At 52.4% G+C, this 19,598-nt stretch overlaps 1 protein-coding gene across 1 annotated transcript in view; it reads left to right on the top strand.

The window, feature by feature from the left end:
* ptk7b (protein tyrosine kinase 7b) overlaps positions 1 to 19,598 on the top strand; it is a 55,643-nt gene that overhangs the window by 14,659 nt on the left and 21,386 nt on the right. The window contains exon 2 of the mRNA XM_023796370.2: positions 19,257 to 19,550. Coding sequence (XP_023652138.2) covers positions 19,257 to 19,550 — 294 coding nt within the window. The remainder of the gene's footprint in view (positions 1 to 19,256; positions 19,551 to 19,598) is intronic.

The raw sequence follows: 19,598 nt of genomic DNA, 5'->3' as shown, positions 1-19,598 counted from the left end.
GGGGCAGTTTGGGTGATTGGTGGCAGGATGGGGGGTGTGATTTGTATTATCAGGAAGCTGATATCTCTCGATATGATTCTCCTCCCCGGCCCTTTCCCACAAATAAATGGTTCTGCTTTGGAATGTGTCTGGGACCCAGACGGGGGCGGGAGGCTGATTGTGATTGGCTTATTTATGTGCGGCTGCCTCTCATAAAGCCTGCATTTCAGTATGAGTTTCCACCAGCCTTAGTGAGTTTCCGAGTGCTTTGTAGAAGGCCGGCCAGCCGTACCCCAACGGTCGGGATGCTGTCCGGGACTCGCCGTACCCCGACAGTCGGGATGCTCTCCGGGACTCGCCGTACCCGACAGTCGGGATGCACCCCGGGACTCGCCGTACCCCGACAGTCGGGATGGTGTCCGGGACTCGCCGTACCCCAACGGTCGGGATGCTGTCCGGGACTCGCCGTACCCCGACAGTCGGGATGCTCTCCGGGACTCGCCGTACCCGACAGTCGGGATGCACCCCGGGACTCGCCGTACCCCGACAGTCGGGATGGTGTCCGGGACTCGCCATACCCTGACAGTCGGGATGGTGTCCGGGACTCGCCGTACCCCGACAGTCGGGATGCACCCCGGGACTCGCCGTACCCCGACAGTCGGGATGGTGTCCGGGACTCGCCGTACCCCGACAGTCGGGATGGTGTCCGGGACTCGCCGTACCCCGACAGTCGGGATGGTGTCCGGGACTCGCCGTACCCTGACAGTCGGGATGCACCCCGGGACTCGCCGTACCCCGACAGTCGGGATGCTCTCCGGGACTTGCCGTACCCCGACAGTCGGGATGCTCTCCGGGACTCGCCGTACCCCGACAGTCGGGATGGTGTCCGGGACTCGCCGTACCCCGACAGTCGGGATGGTGTCCGGGACTCGCCGTACCCCGACAGTCGGGATGGTGTCCGGGACTCGCCGTACCCCGACAGTCGGGATGCACCCCGGGACTCGCCGTACCCCGACAGTCGGGATGCACCCCGGGACTCGCCGTACCCCGACAGTCGGGATGCACCCCGGGACTCGCCGTACCCCGACAGTCGGGATGCACCCCGGGACTCGCCGTACCCCGACAGTCGGGATGCACCCCGGGACTCGCCGTACCCCGACAGTCGGGATGCTCTCCGGGACTCGCCGTACCCCGACAGTCGGGATGGTGTCCGGGACTCGCCGTACCCCGACAGTCGGGATGCACCCCGGGACTCGCCGTACCCCGACAGTCGGGATGCTCTCCGGGACTCGCTGCCCCCTCAGGGCCGCATATAACAGCCATGGCATCCGCTGCTTTCGGCTCTCGTGGTGTTTGCAGGCTGGGGGATCAGTGGGAAGAGGTCAGTGTCCCTGATGTCAAGCAACCTTCTGCCATGATCAGGCCGCAGCGACCCCCCCTCCCCCCTCCCGCTTTGTTCCGCTGTTTGGGAATGGGCTATTACTCCCATCCATGCATGGCTGTCAGCTCCTCCTGCCTCCGGGCTGCGGGCTTGGCAGGGCGTGGAGGCACCTCCTGGAGAACATCTCCGCTGGAGGAGTCACCGAATGGGACTGATCCCACTTGTAGGGGTCAGAGAACCGGTCAGAGACATTTTGTTCCTGGTTGCGGTTTGGGCGCTGACTTGGGTGCTCATCTTATCTTCAAAGGTTTGCGTTTTGTTTGTTTTTCCAGAGAAAATATCCTGATGGGGTGGGGGTGGATCGAAGATTGTAGAAGAGGTGGGTCCAAGCTGCTAGAGGAGGTGGGACCAAGACATCTCATTGGTTGGACCCGCCTCCTCTTTTCCTTGGGCCCACCTGCTCTACATTCTGAATCTTGGAACCAATCATTTTTCATTCTGCCCTCAGAACATTTTTGTAAAACTCCCACCAGCGTGGGGGGTGGGGGGTCTGGTAGGGGGTTCTCCATCAGTGCCACCCACTGCCCCTAAAGGGGTTATGAAGGTGACAGCAGGGGATTCATTCTAAACCAGAACTAGGTACCCTCCACCTCTAACCGGGGGAGGCATCCCCCCCCCCACCTAAATGTTTTTTGCTTTACGATCCAAGTGTTTGATCAATTTATGAAACGCTGCTTTGGACCCCTGTCTCATCGCAAAGACGCACTTTTCCTTGTGGTTCAAACGCCAGTATCTGTGGTTCCCCGTTTCTGATCTCAGCCTTTGAGCTCATTGTTTCCCTTTTTGGACGTGAACTTTTTGATATTCCTGTATCAAAAGACTATCAGAAGACTTGTCTGCTTCATTAACCAAAAGGTGTTAAATTAATAAAGTAGCAGGAAGTACGGACCATTCGCTGACCCTGGGATACCCAGCCAGAGTTTCTCCTCTGTGATGAACTGCTCTGACTAACGAGGTTAATCTCAGGTTAAATCATCTCAGGGAACAGGAATCTGAAGTTAAATATTAGCGAATGGGAAGAGAAACAGATTAAAAATGTTAGTTTGGGGGGTATGATGGTAAGGAGAAATAGTCTGAAAAAATGAACATTTTTTGGAGTGATCGATGTTGGAATGACGGAAGCAAATAAAAATAGTTCAAAGATAATACAATCAGTACATGTACATGCACACTAAGAAAATCAAATTATTGTGTTCGTCCAACTAAAACCTTTTAAAGAGCATGTAAGTCAGACTGAAATCGTACTAAATCAGATTTTTCAAAGTTGGACTAAGACGCCCATATAATGTCATTGGCAGTCGATTTACTCCTGCTTGTATACATTCAATGGGACTCAAACTGGCGTAGGCCCCCTGCGCATGCTCCACAGCCCCATCCCCCCCCCCCCAGGCTTTCACCCGGAAGTAACAGAAGCCGGTACACAGAAGAAGCTTGGAGCAAAGCAGAGGACATACAGCACGTACGAAATGTACAGCGCTGTAAAGCTGTCCAGTTCACCGCTTAACTAAAGGGTGGCCAGTACCAACAGGCTGAAAGGAGCCATATCGCCACCTACTGCAGCGGAGTCATACTTCAGTCAATAATTCGATTCCCCACCTGTACATGTATACTGGGACAGGGACAGTAGTCTGATTTTAAATGGCGTTTAAATCGAGTTATAACCGTAACTCAACTTAGCTGCGCATGTAAACGTACAGCCGCCCTTTAATTCCTGTCGGCGAGTGTAGGGGTTAAGGTGAGGAACGCTGGAAAGAGGCCGTGTGAAATCTAACACCTCAGTGGAGATCGTGTGTTTAGTGCTTTGTCCTGAAACCTCAGTCCTACATCATGATGCAGTGTGAAGGCTTCCATTCTGTAATTTGGGCTCTGGTTTGTAGATTCGGTGAGTTTTTTATGCCCTATTTGTTGCTCATAACTTCAAGCCTCTCAGCCCTCACATCAGCATCAGCGTTGGGCTTTCCTCACTGCTAAGAGTGATGTAGCTTTGGCTGTTTGCGGTTTGGGTGCCTTGACGAGCCTTGGCGTCACCTGACCGTTCCCCCCGCCCCCTCCTCTGAGGTCACAAGGCCTCTTTGTCCAATCGTGTTCCTGCGTCTGCTGCCTGGAGTTCCACAGACCCTTTTAATGCTGTTAAATGGTGGAGTCCCCTCCACCCCGTCCTGTGTCACCCCCCCCCCATTTCTGCTTCCATGGAGTCACCTTTCATATGCCACTTGGGATGGGTGGGGGGCACCTGATTCAGTCGTTTTGTCCACCGGAGGAACAGCTGAACAAACAACCACCCCTTACCCCGCCCTCATGAAATCCATTACAGTGAACCCTCTCCCCCCTCATGCTGATCTGACTAACTTGGTGTGAGTGGTGTCTCAAGCCCCTCCTCTGATACTAAATCCAATCCAATCTCCAGTCAGTCAGAGGAGGTCAACAGCAGTAATTAATTGAAAGCCTGTCATGATTTTTTTGGAGGCCACATGAACATCTAGTGATCAGTTGGTCAGGCAGCTTGTCTGCTCTAAGTGTTCCTGGCCCGGTGCCCCGGGCCCCTGGGCCGTCCCTGATTAGAGGGGCTGAGATCGCTGCCAGACTGCTGCCGTTTATTAGCTGAATCAGATCTTCCTCTGGTTAAACTGCTTGTCGCTCTTTGGTGTAGCACTGCTCCCTGTAGAGGGTTCTGGTGCAGGGCCGTTTGCGGGAGCAGGGTCACGGGGGCACCGCCCCCAGCTGAAAGCTGATTGGCCCATTGAGTCCCCCCTTCCCTGTCATTCATCGATTCAAAACATATCACTGGTTAATGATAAGGTTGACTCTTCAGTATGAATGATGGTTCTTCTTGCATCCCCCACCTTAAAATAAATCCTATAATCGCCCCTGGTCTGGTGGGGTCAGTGGTAGGTGGCCACTGCTGTATGGAAGTGTCTGGATAAAATTTTGAAGGGCTCCCTGCAAGCTAAAGGGTTGTATTTTGCAGTGAAATCTAAGTCTGCCCCTGTTCCGCACATTGGAAATTCTGGGTACAGGATTTCAGATCTAAGGTTTATACATCAAGAAAGTTTATTCCATTAAACCTTTTATTTATCCATTTTTATTTTTATTTAAATCAAAGCTGTAAGATCTTGGTTGCGCAGCTCGGATGCTGGGCTGTTTAAACTGGGGTGTGGGCGTTTAGCAGGCGAGGAGAGTGACATCTACAGGTCAATCTGGTCATCTGCAGGTCACGTGCATGCATTGCAACCATGTGACCAGCAAGACTCATCAGTTTTGTGAGGATTATATGGAATAATTCATAATAACAGTTTCCAATAGTTTCCAGTCCTGTTCTATACATGGATTTCAATTCATCATCTTAAATCTTTTAATTTATTTTCCTGCATTTAATGCACACGTCTGTTCTAAATTAATTCGTCTTCAATTAATTAAGCCTTTTGATTCTAAGCTGTGACAGACTTCAAAGATGTACACGTATGAAATGACTTCATTAAGCTACCCATGAAGAATAGGTTTTCTTTTCATTACCCAGCTGTTAATACAGTCTTGAAAAAAGTGTTTATTCTTTTTAAGGATACAAAGCACCTAACAGACCTTGGACCTACTGACCCAGCACCAGTGCTGTTAAATTAATGCGAGGCAGTGAGTCTGTGCACACGGCAGTGCAGTGAGGGTGGGGGGAACCTCACAGTGCTTGTTTTCCCAGCGACTGCCTTACCCCCCCACCCCCCCCAGGCCTGTTTTGTGGCCAGTGGAGCTTAGCTCCATTCAAAAAGGCTGTTTTGTCTTACAGCTTCTTTGCTGAGATGTTATTTGCGTGGGGGGGGGGGGGTGGTGCCAGGCGAGAGAAATACCTAATCGGCTTAGAGGAATCACCCCTTTCTGACTGCAGGTACGCACGTTAACGTCAACGCCTGGCTCTCTGTGCCACGTTCAACCTCAGGATGTGTGAAATATTCCTGGAGGAATGATAAATTATCAAGTGCCGCCAAAATTAATTTTATGTTAATAGATTTTGACCCCATTGGTGCTTTGCTGGGCTTGTGATGACGCTGCTCTAGTGAGTAGAAGGAGGGAAGAGTACGGCCATGGTGACTTTGTGAGGACCCCAAGGGTGCCCTGCTAATTGCCGGGGGAAATGCTAGTGCTGGCTGAGAGGTTTTGTTTTTGCCTGTGTAATTAATGAACGCCCTCGATGATTGGCTGCCACGGCGCACAGTTTGAAGCTCGCGGATATGCGAGGGAGGGGTAAGGGTTCGCCAAGCCCCAACAATTAGCCTGGAAAGCAGAACCTCCTGTCATAACGAACAGGGCTGGACATAGGCGATCGTCTAGGGCGCCACCTCCTGAGGCGGTTTTGCTGGCTGGTGTCACGCTCCTGTATTATTTGCTGATTTCCCAGCCAGCTAAGATCCAGAAATCTGACTTGCTTAAGCTGCCTTAGCAGGAAGACTGGTATCTCGGGAAAGACCGGCATCTAGGGAACGACATCCCAGCCACGCCTTGGCATTCCAGCTGCATCGAACCCATTTGTTGTGATTGTGATGAAGCTTTCAAGCGGAAATTAGACTGGTGAGGTCATTGTGTTTTTGTCTGTCAGATATGGGATTCGAACTCACAACCCTCCAGACACAGATCCTGTCACAGGGGCTGTCAACCGGGAAGATGCAACCCCTCGATGCTGATGTGAGGGTTGAGAGGCAATTACCTCGCCAGGCGGGTCTCAGGTCACGAACGGAGCCGTAAAATGGCCGAATGCGAGGAATTCACAGCAGAAACCTGTCAGCCCTCACCCCCCCACATGCTTCAGAACATACTGTGGCCTGTGTGACACCCCCCCCCCCCCCCCAGTACAGCCAGGAGTCATCCCAAGCCATACATCAAAGTCAGCCCCCCGACACAAAAGACGGCTCCGACTCTTAGGATAATACCGTAGTGGCCGCTGGCGTTCTGCCGTCACTCTTAACAGGCAGTCGGGGGGGGGGGGGGGGGCGCTCCAGGTCTGACGGGTTCCCAGAATGTCAGCCACCAGAACAGTGTGGGGTAGCGGCGGTTCCAGGTTCCGCAAGCCTGTCATGTGACTCGTCACGGGCTTACCGAGCGTGCATGGAGCAGGCCAGCTAGCGGCGGGTCGTTTACAGCGGTACTGCCTCGCCCCTCCCCTGCCTCGCCCCTCCCCTGCCTCGCCCCTCCCCTGCCTCGCCCCTCCCATGCCCTTCTCCACCAGGCCTTTTTTAATAAGTGAAAACAAAGCACAGAAATTTTCATAAAATAAGAGGATTTAAGTCTATAGAGGCGTCAGTAATGTCCCCGTCCCTTTGATGGTGCCTCCCTTAGGCCATTGGCATTATCTCCCATCTCAGAGGGAAGAATTAAACCCACACCCTGCTTTAAAAAATTAAGGCCGCTTTGAAATGCTAGCATTTCCTTTTCCTTTATGTGGGGCTGAGTGGGAGGCCCCTCCCTGTGGAGAGCTGCTGTTCCTGACACCTGGCTCGTGCTTCGTCCTCCACCCTCTGCATGTAGCCATCTTTACCCATAGTGCACCACTCAACCCCCCCCCACCATGCCGCTCAGTGCACAGAGGCCTCCAAGCCAACTCTCTTCCTCGTCCCCAAATCGTCAGAAGACACGGGCCCAGTTAACACTCTGCCACCCCCATTTGAGGGGATTGGCTCCAGGGACGCTGATCTGAGAGCAGTGGTGTGACTGCAGTGTTTGACCGTTTAATATCGGTTGGTCCCACAGTTGGTTTTTTTGTACCTGGTTCGTACATGTTTATTTTTATTCATTTATGGCCTCCTGTTTATTATGATTCTTATTAAATTACATCAAATCTATTTGGCAGATGCTTAAGTCCCAAGCGACATACATTTTTGAGAAAGCAGATCAGACAGCCGCCGGAGCAGTTGGGCTTAGGGCCCAGTTCAGGGGCCCAGTTCAGGGGCCCAACGGCGACATCACTTTGCCGACCCTGGGATTAGTGTCCTAACCCTGTTCTGATTCTGTGTAAGACCTGCAAACAGAGCGTGACCTGTGGATGCCATGGGGGGGTGGGCACCTTCATCCCCTCCTGAGCGCGGTCTGTACCCCCCCGGGATGTCGGTGCTCAGAGGGTGAGATCCGGCCCCAGCGTGTAATGGCTGGCAGTCGTTTCCACCGCCCCCCCCTCTGTGCGCCCCCCCCCCCCCCCCCCCCGGCCATGAATGATACCTTTTGTCTCCACACCACCCTGTCTCTGGAATGCCGGCACTGAAACTGCGGACGAGAGCCCCGAATCCCAGAGCTGGCCCAGTCTTGGAGGTTCTGGGACGGGGATCTGCCTGCTCTGTTTTCATGCATCTCATTGGTCCCTTTAATAGTCTCTGATTGGTTCTTTTTTTATGAACTCATCTCTCAGGTCATGATAAATGCTGCCATTACAGATCATTTTTTCCTTATTATCGATGCCCTGATTTGGCCAAAGTGGCACGGTGCGTGGGGTGGGGGTGGGGATGGGGGGGTGTAGTACCAATGTGAGGGTGATCCAGATGCCGGTACCATGTGCCCGCTCCCGTTTAATGATGGGGGGGTCGGGGGACGTGTGACAGACCCCCAGCCTGTTAAAGCGCTCTGCTTGTACCGCACCGTAATTTAGTGGCATTGATTGAAAATCGCGGCTGATTGATTCCCGTCACCTTGGAGATCGTCTCGTCACAGTAAAAACCCCCCCGGGAGGGCAGCGACTGGCTCTGTAGCTGACCCCTCCAAGAGTGGGGGGGGGGCGCTCTGCATCCATCCGTACCTTTGCTCATCATGCAAGATGTCCCCGAGGTGGGGGATAAATTTTTCATTTCATTTTTAATTGTGTTGAAGGTGATTCACGTACCCCCCCCCACCTGTCATTCAAATTTCTTGGATTTCAGACCCACCCCTACTACGACTTCCACCTTTGGTGGGAGACTGGGGGGGGGGGGGTCTGAACATCCCTGGGGTTTATTAACCAACAGACACAGAGTGAATCCTGTGATTAACATCTGCCTTTAACCTGCCTGGGGGGGGGGGGGGGGGCAGGAGAAAATGATACCACAGTGGGGACAGATTTGTGGGCGTCTCTCTCGTTCATGTTGCGTTTAGAAAAGAAACCCCCCCCCCCCCCCCCAAAAAAAAGATAAGTAAAGCCGTAAATCAGTGACGGGGAGACTTTGATGTAGAAGAGGATACCCGCCCCCCAACCCCTGAAACAGGAGACTCTCTGAAATACACCCCCCCACCCCGCCCCCAATTCATGTGCACCTGAAGCAGGCTCCTCCTGGAGACCAGAAACGTGCCGCTTGTGCTCCATTTAAAGCTCAGATCCCTCAACGAATCTCTGCCGTCTCTCATCCTGCAGGAACAAAGAGCAGGGATTCTGCTGTCATTACTACTGTAGTTTTATATTTTTAAAGGTTGTGTTTTTCCACTTTAACGGGACAGGTGGGCAGATCTGTATATCAGCACCTCTTGTGTGATGGCCTCTGTAGTGCCCCCCCCCCCCCCCCCCCCCATGGGGCCTTCCTCAAAAACTTGGCTCGAACCTTCCGGAACGTGTCATTCCTGCAGCAGCTGCCAGCACCCATCAGCTCCTCTCAAACATCCCCCCCCCAAGGCGCAGAGGAGGGGGTGCGGGGAGAGAGAGAGAGAGAGAGAGAGAGAGAGAGAGAGAGAGAGATTCCTCACCTGTGCATCTTAATCTGCCCATAGCTGCTGCTGTCTGTCAAATCGACAGCTGACCTCTCTGTTAAGGTCGGGGGGCGGGGCTTCACCACGCCAAAGGTCACAGCTGACCTCTCTGTTAAGGTCGGGGGGCGGGGCTTCACCACGCCAAAGGTCACAGGATAATTGATTTGTGGCTTTTTTCTCCGTCTCTGTTGATGTCGGGTGATCGATTTACTTGCAGGTGCTCTGGCCTGTTTGGTGCACGGTGTTTCCTGACTGGGATACCCAAGGAAATGAGAGATTGGGGGGGGTTTACACAGGGGAGCCTGTGTAAATCTGTGGGGGGAGGGTGGGGGGGGCAGGTCCCTGAGGTGCGTTATTCTCTTGCTGTCAGTGTCTCACGTCGGTTGATTAATACCCTCCACTTGCTTCTTGCCCACAGAGCTGTACAGGATTGACGAGGGGGGGGGGGGGGTTGACAGGAACTCCCCAGGACTCCTTCTGAGGCCGGAAGCCTGACCAATCTGCGAGTTTCCTCCTAGGGTCTGACCCATCGCTGGGTGACACCTAGGCCACGTCTTGTGACGCTCTGGCCCCCGCCTGCCTGATGGCTCTCCTCATTCCCCGATGCCACCGTCTGTGGCCGACATAAACAAGAATCCTCATGTCGCGCCCCCTACTGGATGTTCTGGGTGCGCTGGTGTCAGCTCGTGGTCCACCTCCTCGCTCCGTCCCAGCCGTGACGCCTTGGCGAGAAGAGACACCTCCTCGCTCCGTCCCAGCCGTGACGCCTTGGCGAGAAGAGACACCTCCTCGCTCCGTCACAGCCGTGACGCCTTGGCGAGAAGACACACCTCCTCGCTCCGTCACAGCCGTGACGCCTTGGCGAGAAGACACACCTCCTCGCTCCGTCCCAGCCGTGACGCCTTAGCCTAACGGCTCATTAGCGTCTGGTCAGGATCCTAAATCTCTGCTTGAGTGGTCGAAGTGTCACCATGCCATTCCGCCATCTGGCTGCTGAATGAGTTATTTATTTATCGAGATGTGCGATTTTGCCCTTACTTAAATGTATGTTCACTGTGACTGTTCTCAAGCGTGCCAAAGCAGTAAAGTTTCAACCAACAGCCTTCATGCTTTGACCGATCTAGCATTGAATAAAGAAGTTGGTACTTTATTCACCATTGTCGGGAAATTGGGTTGTGTTCAGATATCCCATCATGCTTCTCCGTTAGAGACACAGACAAACGTATACATATAGGTGAGAGCACAGGGCCTTGAACCCATAAAGTACTGGAGACCCAGAAAGCAATGGAGGGAGCGATAATGATGATCACGGTTAGTGGAGGGGCTGGGAGGGGGACAGGCCACCACCGGCCCCTGTGGCTTCACCGCTCTTCATAAAGGGGATGGAGGCTTTGTGTAGCAGGTGACGGGTAATTGGCAGCCATCACGGTGGGGGGGGTCTTCCTGACAGCAGCTGCACTCTCATCCTCTTCGGGAGTCATCCTTAACGAGCCCCCAAAAATTAGCACCCGGTGCTTCCTTCAGGGGTCCTGAGAGAGAAGAAAAGCGAGTAGGGAAGGCTTATGGGGGGCGGGGCACGTTGATTGCTAAAGACCAGCTGTGGGGGGGTCGGTGTGAGTAGGATTTCTTTGCCCATTTTTGGACTGGGACACCCCATGCCGGGGGATTGTCTCCCGCTTTTGAGCAGGCCGCCATTGGGGGTGGGATGGGGAGGCGGGGGGGGGGCATCCTGCCTGTCAGTCCCGGCTGGTTAGCGACGCTCGCTCACACTGTCCTTTCTGAGGCTGTGCCGTGGATAATTACTTATGAATTACGCCAGCCAACCACCCCAACCAGGAGGTCCAGACTTTTGGGGTTTGGGGTTTTTTTTTGGGGGGGGTGATTTACAGAAACTCGATCAACGTGAGAAATGAGCCACAGAAGTGAGGTTCTAGACGGACCGCGATCATTCTCTGCGGGCTTAATTAGTGCAGCGGAAAACGAGCCGACTCGGCTTGGTGCTGTGGTGGAGATTTGGATATGGAGATGGGGAGTGTGTGTGTGTGTGTGTGTGTGTGTGTGTGTGTGTGTGTACGTGCTGCGTGTGTGTGTGTGTGCGTGCTGCGTGTGTGTGTGCTGCGTGTGTGCTGTGTGTGTTGCGTGTGTGCTGCGTGTGTGTGTGCTGGTCATGCATCTGTGTGTCTTTGGTCATGTATACATTGTGGGGACCAAATTTTACAGGTCCCCACAAAGATCTGTGAATTCACTCAAAAAACCTCATTTTGTTTGGTTACTTATGGTTAAGATTAGGGCTGGGTAGGGCTTAAGGTCGTAATGTTTTGATAAGAGTATTCCCTATAGAAATGAATGGAGAGTCCCCACAAAGATATAATTACAAACGTGTGTAATTATAAAGCCTTCTCGCTTGTTAGGATGGACTTAGGAAACCTTTGTTCCATCTGCATTTCAACAGACACCCACACGCGCAAACATGCAAAAATTAAAAGCTGTTATTGAGCTTCTGTTGGGTTTTAGTTCTGATAGAATGGGGTTAGAAAGCTTGAATTACAATAAGTGATTCAGGGTGCACAAAGATAGGAATATAAGTGTGTGTGTGTGTGTGTGTGTGTGTGTGTGTACTTGCATACCTCCCCTAAAGCTCAGTCCTTCACTAAATTGGTTTCACTCGTTTTTGTCCTCAAAGCTCCGGAACAATCCACCTCCACTAAGAATTTCTTGTCTCAGGCTTCCAGCTCCCTTCTCTCTGGTGTGAGAAATGCGCATCTATTTTTCCTCCCCGCACGAGCGCAAGCAGGGAGGTCCGGGCTGGCTTTGTCGACAGGCCTTAGGTACGGGTGGCGGTGTGGGGGTGACCTCTGATCTTCTCCCCCCTTGCAGGTCAAAGAGAGAGAGGACAGAGAGCCTCTACGGTGATATACTGTCATAATCCGCAGTGTGCGCGGATTTTAAAATTCAGCAGTGCGGTGTGACCTCATTAGGTGATGGAGTTCATTTCTCATCATATAATTCCTGCCATAAAATCTAAGTAAACCTTGAAGCTGATGTAAAGGGCTGGCAAGAATGTAAACCTCCACAGGCCACAGACCGCCGCAGACCGCCGCATAGCTGCACCATGCACAAAAAGCTTTCCGCCAGCATGGTTCTCATCCAGATGAGCTTGTAACAAAAATGGCGATTACAAGGGTTGGATGTCGGAGAAATCTTGTAGAGACTCAACTGCGACTAAAAATCACAGCATGACGAATCTATTCCAGCAGTCGGGGCAGAAATGCCCCATGGGATGGTAGCGACGTTTAAAAACCAAAGGCTCAACAAAATGAAATTGAAATCATGCATCGCTTGAAAAAAAAAATCGAGACATCCCCCCCCCCCCCCACCCAGTGCCCGTGGCCTTGTGCTGTGCTGAAATTGCATCCACAGCTTTTCTGCCCCCAGTCCAGAATATCTTTTTTTTTGTCAGTCTCTTTTGTGCCAGCCTTGGGCCTTGACCTCTCTCGCTGCTCTTTTAAATGTAAAACATCTTTACCCTGGGCAGAACATGTACCCAGCCCCCCCAGCTGGAGGGGGCTGTCTTCAGGCACCAGCGCCCAGGGCGGATGGCACACACTGGATTTGGCCGCTGGGCTGACTGGGTCTTCAGCATCCCCTCCCCCCATGTGAACGGTGTCACACAGCCTCGACCATTTATTGCTGCTGGGCTTCAACCTCCAGGCCTCCTGGCTCATAGCTTGTGGTCGTTTTTATTTTCCGGGTCACGGGCCCCATTTGAGGTGCCGCCGAGCGTGATTGGCTGCTGATAATGAGCCATTTTGGGCCGTTTCCCTTCCTGCTGTGCAGTTAATTGTGACTGATAAGTGTCACGGGCTCTGTGGGGGGGGTCTATCAAATATTCATTAAGGGCTTTTAGGGCGGATGTAGGGCCATTAGGAGAGGAATGGTTCTGTGTCGTCCCACCCCACCCGGTCTGGGCCTTTCAGAACGGCTTCCCCTCTCCGGTCCTCATTAGCGGAGGAGTGTGGACTGAGATTAACTCACCCGCCCCCTGTGTTCCTGGAAACCATGGTATGAATGGAAGCCCCCCCACCTCTTGTCTCCCATGTCCTGTCTTTGGCAGGGAGCGTTGGCTTTGCAGCTTCATTTTCATGGACGGGGTTTTAGAAATGGCACAGCTCCCCCCAGGGCCCTCGTTAGCGGGGATGGACGCTCCGCTGCATAAACAGACCGCCCTCTGGCTGTGACCAATGACAGTGTTCTCCACACTGAGCTAAGGGGGTTAATTATATGTTAATGCCTAATTAAAATATGTTCTGCAAGGTAGAAGTCCTAGATGTGTGTGTTGGGCACAGGTGGGATGTACAGAGAGGCTGCTGGTGAAATCATTACCCTGATACTCCCTAATAATGGGGTAAATGGCGGATGACTTCAGTTATGCATCGCAAATTTCAATCTGTGAGTTTGCAGTTTACAGTCTCCCAGTGAGGCTGATTGACAGCAGAGAATCGGGACCGGGAGTTTGCAGAAAGCTCCTTTCCTCCCTCGTCCTTCCTCATTCCCTCATTCTCCCTTGTCTTCCCTCATTCTTCCTCATCCTTGCCCTCCTTCATTTTCTCTCTACTTCCTTTACCTTTCCTTACTCTCTTTTCCTCATTTATTCTCCCTCATTTCCATTGTTCCTCCCTCGTTTTTCTCTTGTCTGCCCTGGTCCTCCCTCATTCTCGTGTACTCCCTCATCCTCCCTCATTCCCTCTCTCCTTCCCTTGTCCTCCCTCATTCTCCCTTGTCCTTTGTTGACCTCCCTTGTTCTCCGTCTTCCTCTCTCTTTCTCCCTTTTTCTCATTTGTTATCTTATTCTCTCATCCTCCCATTCGCCCTCTTCCTCCCTCAATCTCTCGTCCTCTCTCGTCCCTCCTCATTTTCCCTCATCCTCTCACTCTCCTTTATCCCTCCTCTTTCTCTCTTGCTCTCCCTTGTCCCCCATCATTCTTCTCTCATCCTCCCTCATTCTCTCTTGTCCTCTCTCATACTATCAGCCTTATTACACTTACATTGCAGTCTTTTTGCTGGGTCAGCGCACTTGTTGGAAAGGTCATTAGTGGCTATTGGGCAGTACCCAGTGTGTCATTGCTCAGTGCCCAGTTCCTTTCAGACAGGAAGTCCACCTCTGTCTGCCATCTGTATGTGGACATGTTTCCAAGGGGTGGGAGGGAGCTGTCACCCACAGCGCAGGCTCTCTGCTTGGCAGGGATGGCAGTGAGTTCGGCTTTGTGTGGGATTGTCAGCGTTTCCACGTTCCTTGCCTCCGCCATCAGGGTATCAGATGGAGAAATGGAGGGCAGATCTGGCAGTTACATTAAGTTGTTTATCCACTTGTCGCTTTATTGTTTATTGCCCTTGTGGGGTCCTGCTTGGTGTCCTGTGCCCACCGCAGTTAGCTCCCTGACTAAGCCTAACCATTAACCATAACCCCTAACCCACCTTCCCTTACCGACCCATTCAGTCCCTACAGGGTGGATGGTCACAGCCGGTTACCATAGTGATCACCGGAGTGGAATATCACATGTGAAAACATTCCAACACTTTAGGCTTTTCCACTTTGCGAGTCCAATTCCCAGTGACGGATTAATTAGATAACATCATTAAACTCGTTAATGCATAGAGGCACATCAGGCTGCTGGAGAAGTGCCGCTTTTCCTGCAGTTTATCGCTCGGCTGGTGGCCACTTGCTGAGATGGATCCTCTGTGATCCGCAGCCTCCTTGCAGCCTGGACCGGTGCAGCTGTCCCAGAGGCGGAGCTGTAGCAAATGAGAGCGGCTCCGGTGAGAGGCCAGCCGTGTAAAAGCGTCTGTAAATGCTCCGTGTAGCAGAGCTCGCTCGATATGAAAGCCTGAAGCCCCCTGTACCTAATTCCAGGCATAACGATGCAGTGACCCTCCCTCACAATGCTGTCACATCACTAAACTCCTTCTGGTCCCCTCTGTCCCCAGCTGTGACTGTCATATTGTGGCAGTTTTTTGGTCTCTCTGATCCTCTGCCCAACAAATGCGTGCAGATGCCATCTTGGGTTCGAGCCCAAGTCACACACAGGGTTTGTTGGCTCATATTCTTGAGTGTCGGATCATGCTCGGCTCACGCTACAGGGGTTGTTTTTATACGGGACGCCCCACCCTACCCCCACCCCCGGATGTGGTTGACGCCTTACCGTTGGCCTGGGCCCCTTTTGTTAGTTTTGTCTCCCTCCTTCTGTGAGCCGCACAGAGATCGGAGATCCAGATAAGAACGAGCACAGGGAAAGGGAACGTTTTGCATCCAGTACAGTCGTACTTTTTTATGGCAGCAGGTATGTCTATGCTGCCAGAGAAACCGCACCCACCCCCCCACCCCCCCCAGCTCTGACAATCTTGTGGCACCACTTTCTTTGACACAGGAGGGGGACGCGTCTTGGCCCGTCTTCAGCTCCTGGGGTGAGGTAGGGTCATGTGGGATGAGTGACTCCATGCATGGTTACATAAACCAGCCGGCCCCCCCAGACAAATAGCTGCAGAGTTATGTGGAATCATATGGAGGAAACGCATTGAGTAATCTGGCCGTTTCGTGATCTGCTGGAGTCCCAGAACAAATGGAGTCTTCTCTTCAAAGACCGTGGATGTCAGTTCATGTGATAAATGATGGCGCCTCTGTCTTTACGCTTAGATGTCTCTTAGCACTTGTGCTGCAGGTCTAGGATTCTGTGTTTGCATAAAGATTTATAAAAGCGGGTAAGTAAGAAGTTGGCCGTGTCCCAAGAGGACTGGCTGCTGAAGAGGACGGCGCGGCGAGATGCCCGCTGTTTGTCTTGGGCCGCATCCATGGCCCCGTCAGACCTGTTCTCCGGACGTCCTCGGTTCTCCGTCCCTTGCTCCGCACGCTCAGTTAATGCCCTCGCAGGTTTGCCATACGAATTGCCTCCATCCTCCATGATCCATTGCCAGGGCAATGGTAAAGCCTTGGACAGGGGCCCCTCTGTCCTCCTCGTATGGCCCATCGCCACCGTGAATTCTCAGTCTCCTTTTCACTAAGCACTTCACTGCTTTTCACTAAAGCTTCACTAAGGCATCCGTCCCGTTCTTACAGCTGTCAGAAAAAAGGGTCTCAATCTCACCTGGAGGCCGCTGGCTAGGAGCTCTTCTCCCAGTTGGGCCATTTGACCGATTCCAGAATGTCACAAGTTACTTCAACTATATGTGTATAATATAACAGGCCATAAAAAACTGTCTCACAGGCCGGATCTGCTGTAGAGGAAGAGCAAAGTGACTCTTGCCTCTTGAGTAAACCTATGATGACTTGAGCTGCCTGACTCTTAACGGTTTAAGTACTAGTTAGACTTGACTTTCCACCTTGGCTGCTGACTTAACACGATGGCGACACAAATGATTAAGTTGACATGTCCTGTTCCTGTGTCAGACCCTGATAAGAAACTCAAAGGTTACTTTGTGCTGAGTTGCACCGATTCAGCTCAGTCGCTGTAAGGATGACTCAGCCACACAGTGACCCAGATTAAGTTCTGAGCCACTCTGGACTCCACGGTCCATGGCCCATGATCTTGTGCTCTCCTGGTGAGCCTCAAAGGAACCGTCTCTACACAAAACGGAGATGACATTAAAAGATGACAGGGCTAATTGCGAAGCAAGTGGTCCAATCAAAAGTGACGTTCCAATTGACAGCTCCACCCCCTAAACTGCAGTCCTGAAGGATCCAATAACAGCATTCCTCCTGCAAATGAAACCTAACCTAGCACTGCCCACTTGACTGATTCCCCCAGGTCGTCCAACCCCCTCTGTCCCCCCCATGTCTTGGTTCCGAGCTTTTAAACCGCAGTGGTTGTGTTCTGCTTTCCCGGGATTCCCGCCCGGGCTTCCCGTCTCCAATTGGGCGGCAGGATGTGCATTGGTCGCCATCGGAAACCTTCCCGATGAGCCCGGACACCGCGCTGATGGGGCTCTGTTAATGCCTTTATGGCTGACGGCCATCTTTCCGTTACTTTACCTATGGAACAAATGCAGGCAGAGTGCTGCACATTTCCTGCTGTAATGGCGATGGTGGGCTGGGGGGGGGTTATTTGTACTATACTCTATATTCAAGACACTGAAACAAAATAACATATATGGAATTATGCACTTTATTAGTATTAAACTAATAAAAAGGTTACCAGTTCAAATCCCATGGTCAGCAGACTCATCCCACTATTGGGCCCTTGAGCAAGGCCCTTAACCCCAATTGCTCCAGGCACTGGCTGACCTTACAGGCTCTTCTACACCACTTTCATGAGCTGGGATGCTTTTCCAGCTGTCCTGAAGCAGGTCCCACATATGTTCTGAGCCACTATCTGGTTCTCCAAAACCATTTCTACTGTGTTTAGGTCAGGTAGCCAGTGGAGATACTATCATTCTCCTTTTTAGGCAGCTTGGTGTGTCCAAATTTTTGATTGGTACCGTACATTTTTTTGTCGTTTTTAAGGCAGTGCCAGGAGCACTTGGGGATTAAGGGCCTCGCTCAAGGGCCCAACGGTGTAATCACTCTGCCAACCCTGGGATTTGAACCAGCAACCTTCTGATTATAGGCATGGTGTCCCAACCCACTGAGCCACACCCTTTCCCCTGGCCGCTTGTCATCACCACTCCGCCTCATTTCTCAGCTTCTTTCTGAATTTTTTTTTTCTGTAACAGTAAGTTGAGTTTAACCTGGAATTCTCCTGTCGCCGCAGGAATCTGCTGTAATTACCCAACTGCTGTGTATTAAGGTGTGAGCCTCATGCTTAAGAGAGAATGTCGCTTTTTGTGTTTTAGGTTTCCTGGAATAACAGGGCATTTCAGTGACATCACCTCGGTTTCGATCTCTATTGTCTCGCAGGGCAAGAGCTTGAATCGTGTCTCTACCATGAGCACGTCCAGAATAGGCTGACAGTGACATTGGTGGTGGTCCAGTTGGAGCATTACATCATCGCTGTCCTTAGACCTGTAGCTCATCTATAAAGATGTTCCCGTGCCAATGAAATCTTGGCCATTTGGGGGGGGTTATCTCACTGCACAGCCACTCATACCCAGTCCAAGCCATGATTGATGGCTGTCCCACGGTCACCATCACAAGCGCCACAGTGGGTAGGATGATGTGTTGGGGGGGGGGGGGGTCATTCCAGTACCTCAAGGAGCACTGGGCAGTGGTGGCTTAATGGTTAGGGAAGCACACTTGTAATTGAAAGATTGCAGGTTCGAATCCCCAACCAGCAAAGTACCACTGAGGTACCCTGAGCAAGGTACCGCCCCCAAGCGCTGCTCCCCGGGTGCTGAATTAGCTGCCCCCTGCTATGTCACATTGTCACATGTGGGATAAATGCAGAGAAAACACTTCGTCATTGTGCACAGTGCTGAGGTGTGTCAACAATGACAATTAATCACTAAATTCTAAGCAGCCGATGCCCCCCCACTCCCAATACTCCTCAAAGTTCCTTTCAGGCCACTATGATCTTAGTTTTGCCCCCCCCCCCACTTCTGTGCTGCTTTCAGAGCACCATGTCTTTAAGAGAAGGCTTTCAGGTTAACAGCTGCCATTATACTATATGGTAGCCTCACAGGCTGCACGCTATAAAGATCACATAAGTGCTTATCGATCCATTCCTGGTCCCTGTCCTGGACCTTCTCCAGCTTTGGTTGGAGATTTGCAGAGGCTGGAGGGGTCGCTGTTGTACCCTTGAACAGGGACGGATCGCTGTTGTACCCTTGAACAGGGACGGATCGCTGTTATAGCCAGATTCACCGAGCCGCACATGCGCATGCTTCTCTCTAAGCATTAAGGTGCATCTGTCTGTCCAATGGTCCTGTTACTCTGTTACTCCCTAGGGGGGGGAGCTCTCTCTTCAGTCCTGCCATGAAAACTCGCGTTTGAAAAAAATTAATGTGTGTAGGTGCAGCAAAAAGCCTCCCCTCCGCCCACACACACACACACACACACTGTAAGCTTCTGAGCCCCGCAGGGCTGAATGAAAAGTCCTTCGGAAAGGCGCCTGAATCAGGCTGTCTGTCAGCACTGGTATGTTCCTCTGCAGAATAGCCTTGGTATCTTTTGCGTCTGACCTGATGATTATTTTAACCCCCCCCCCCGTATCTTGTTTTCCAGTCGCACACACGGCCGCCTCCACCCACTTCACCAAGGAGCCCAAATCCCAGGATGCATTGCACGGCCGTAGCGCCATGCTGCGCTGCGAGGTCAGCGCCCCCGCGGGGGTGAGTCTGCGCTGGCTGCTGGACGGCAGGCCCGTGCTCGACACTGAGCGTCGCTTCCAGGAGGGCGGCAACCTGAAGTTCACCGCCGTGGACCGCCGGCTCGACAGCGGAAACTTCCAGTGCGTGGCCGCGGACGCGGCAGGCGGGGAGGAGGCGCGCTCCAACAACGCCTCCTTCAACATCAAGTGTAAGCGTCTCCGTGCTCCCCTAGTGAAGCAGCACTTCACTGCTGGGC

This window comes from Paramormyrops kingsleyae, chromosome 3 (genome assembly GCF_048594095.1).
Source record: "Paramormyrops kingsleyae isolate MSU_618 chromosome 3, PKINGS_0.4, whole genome shotgun sequence".
Taxonomy (NCBI): Eukaryota; Metazoa; Chordata; class Actinopteri; order Osteoglossiformes; family Mormyridae; genus Paramormyrops; species Paramormyrops kingsleyae.
Note: the sequence above shows the minus strand (reverse complement) of the source record. Positions and strands in the feature narration are given on the sequence as shown.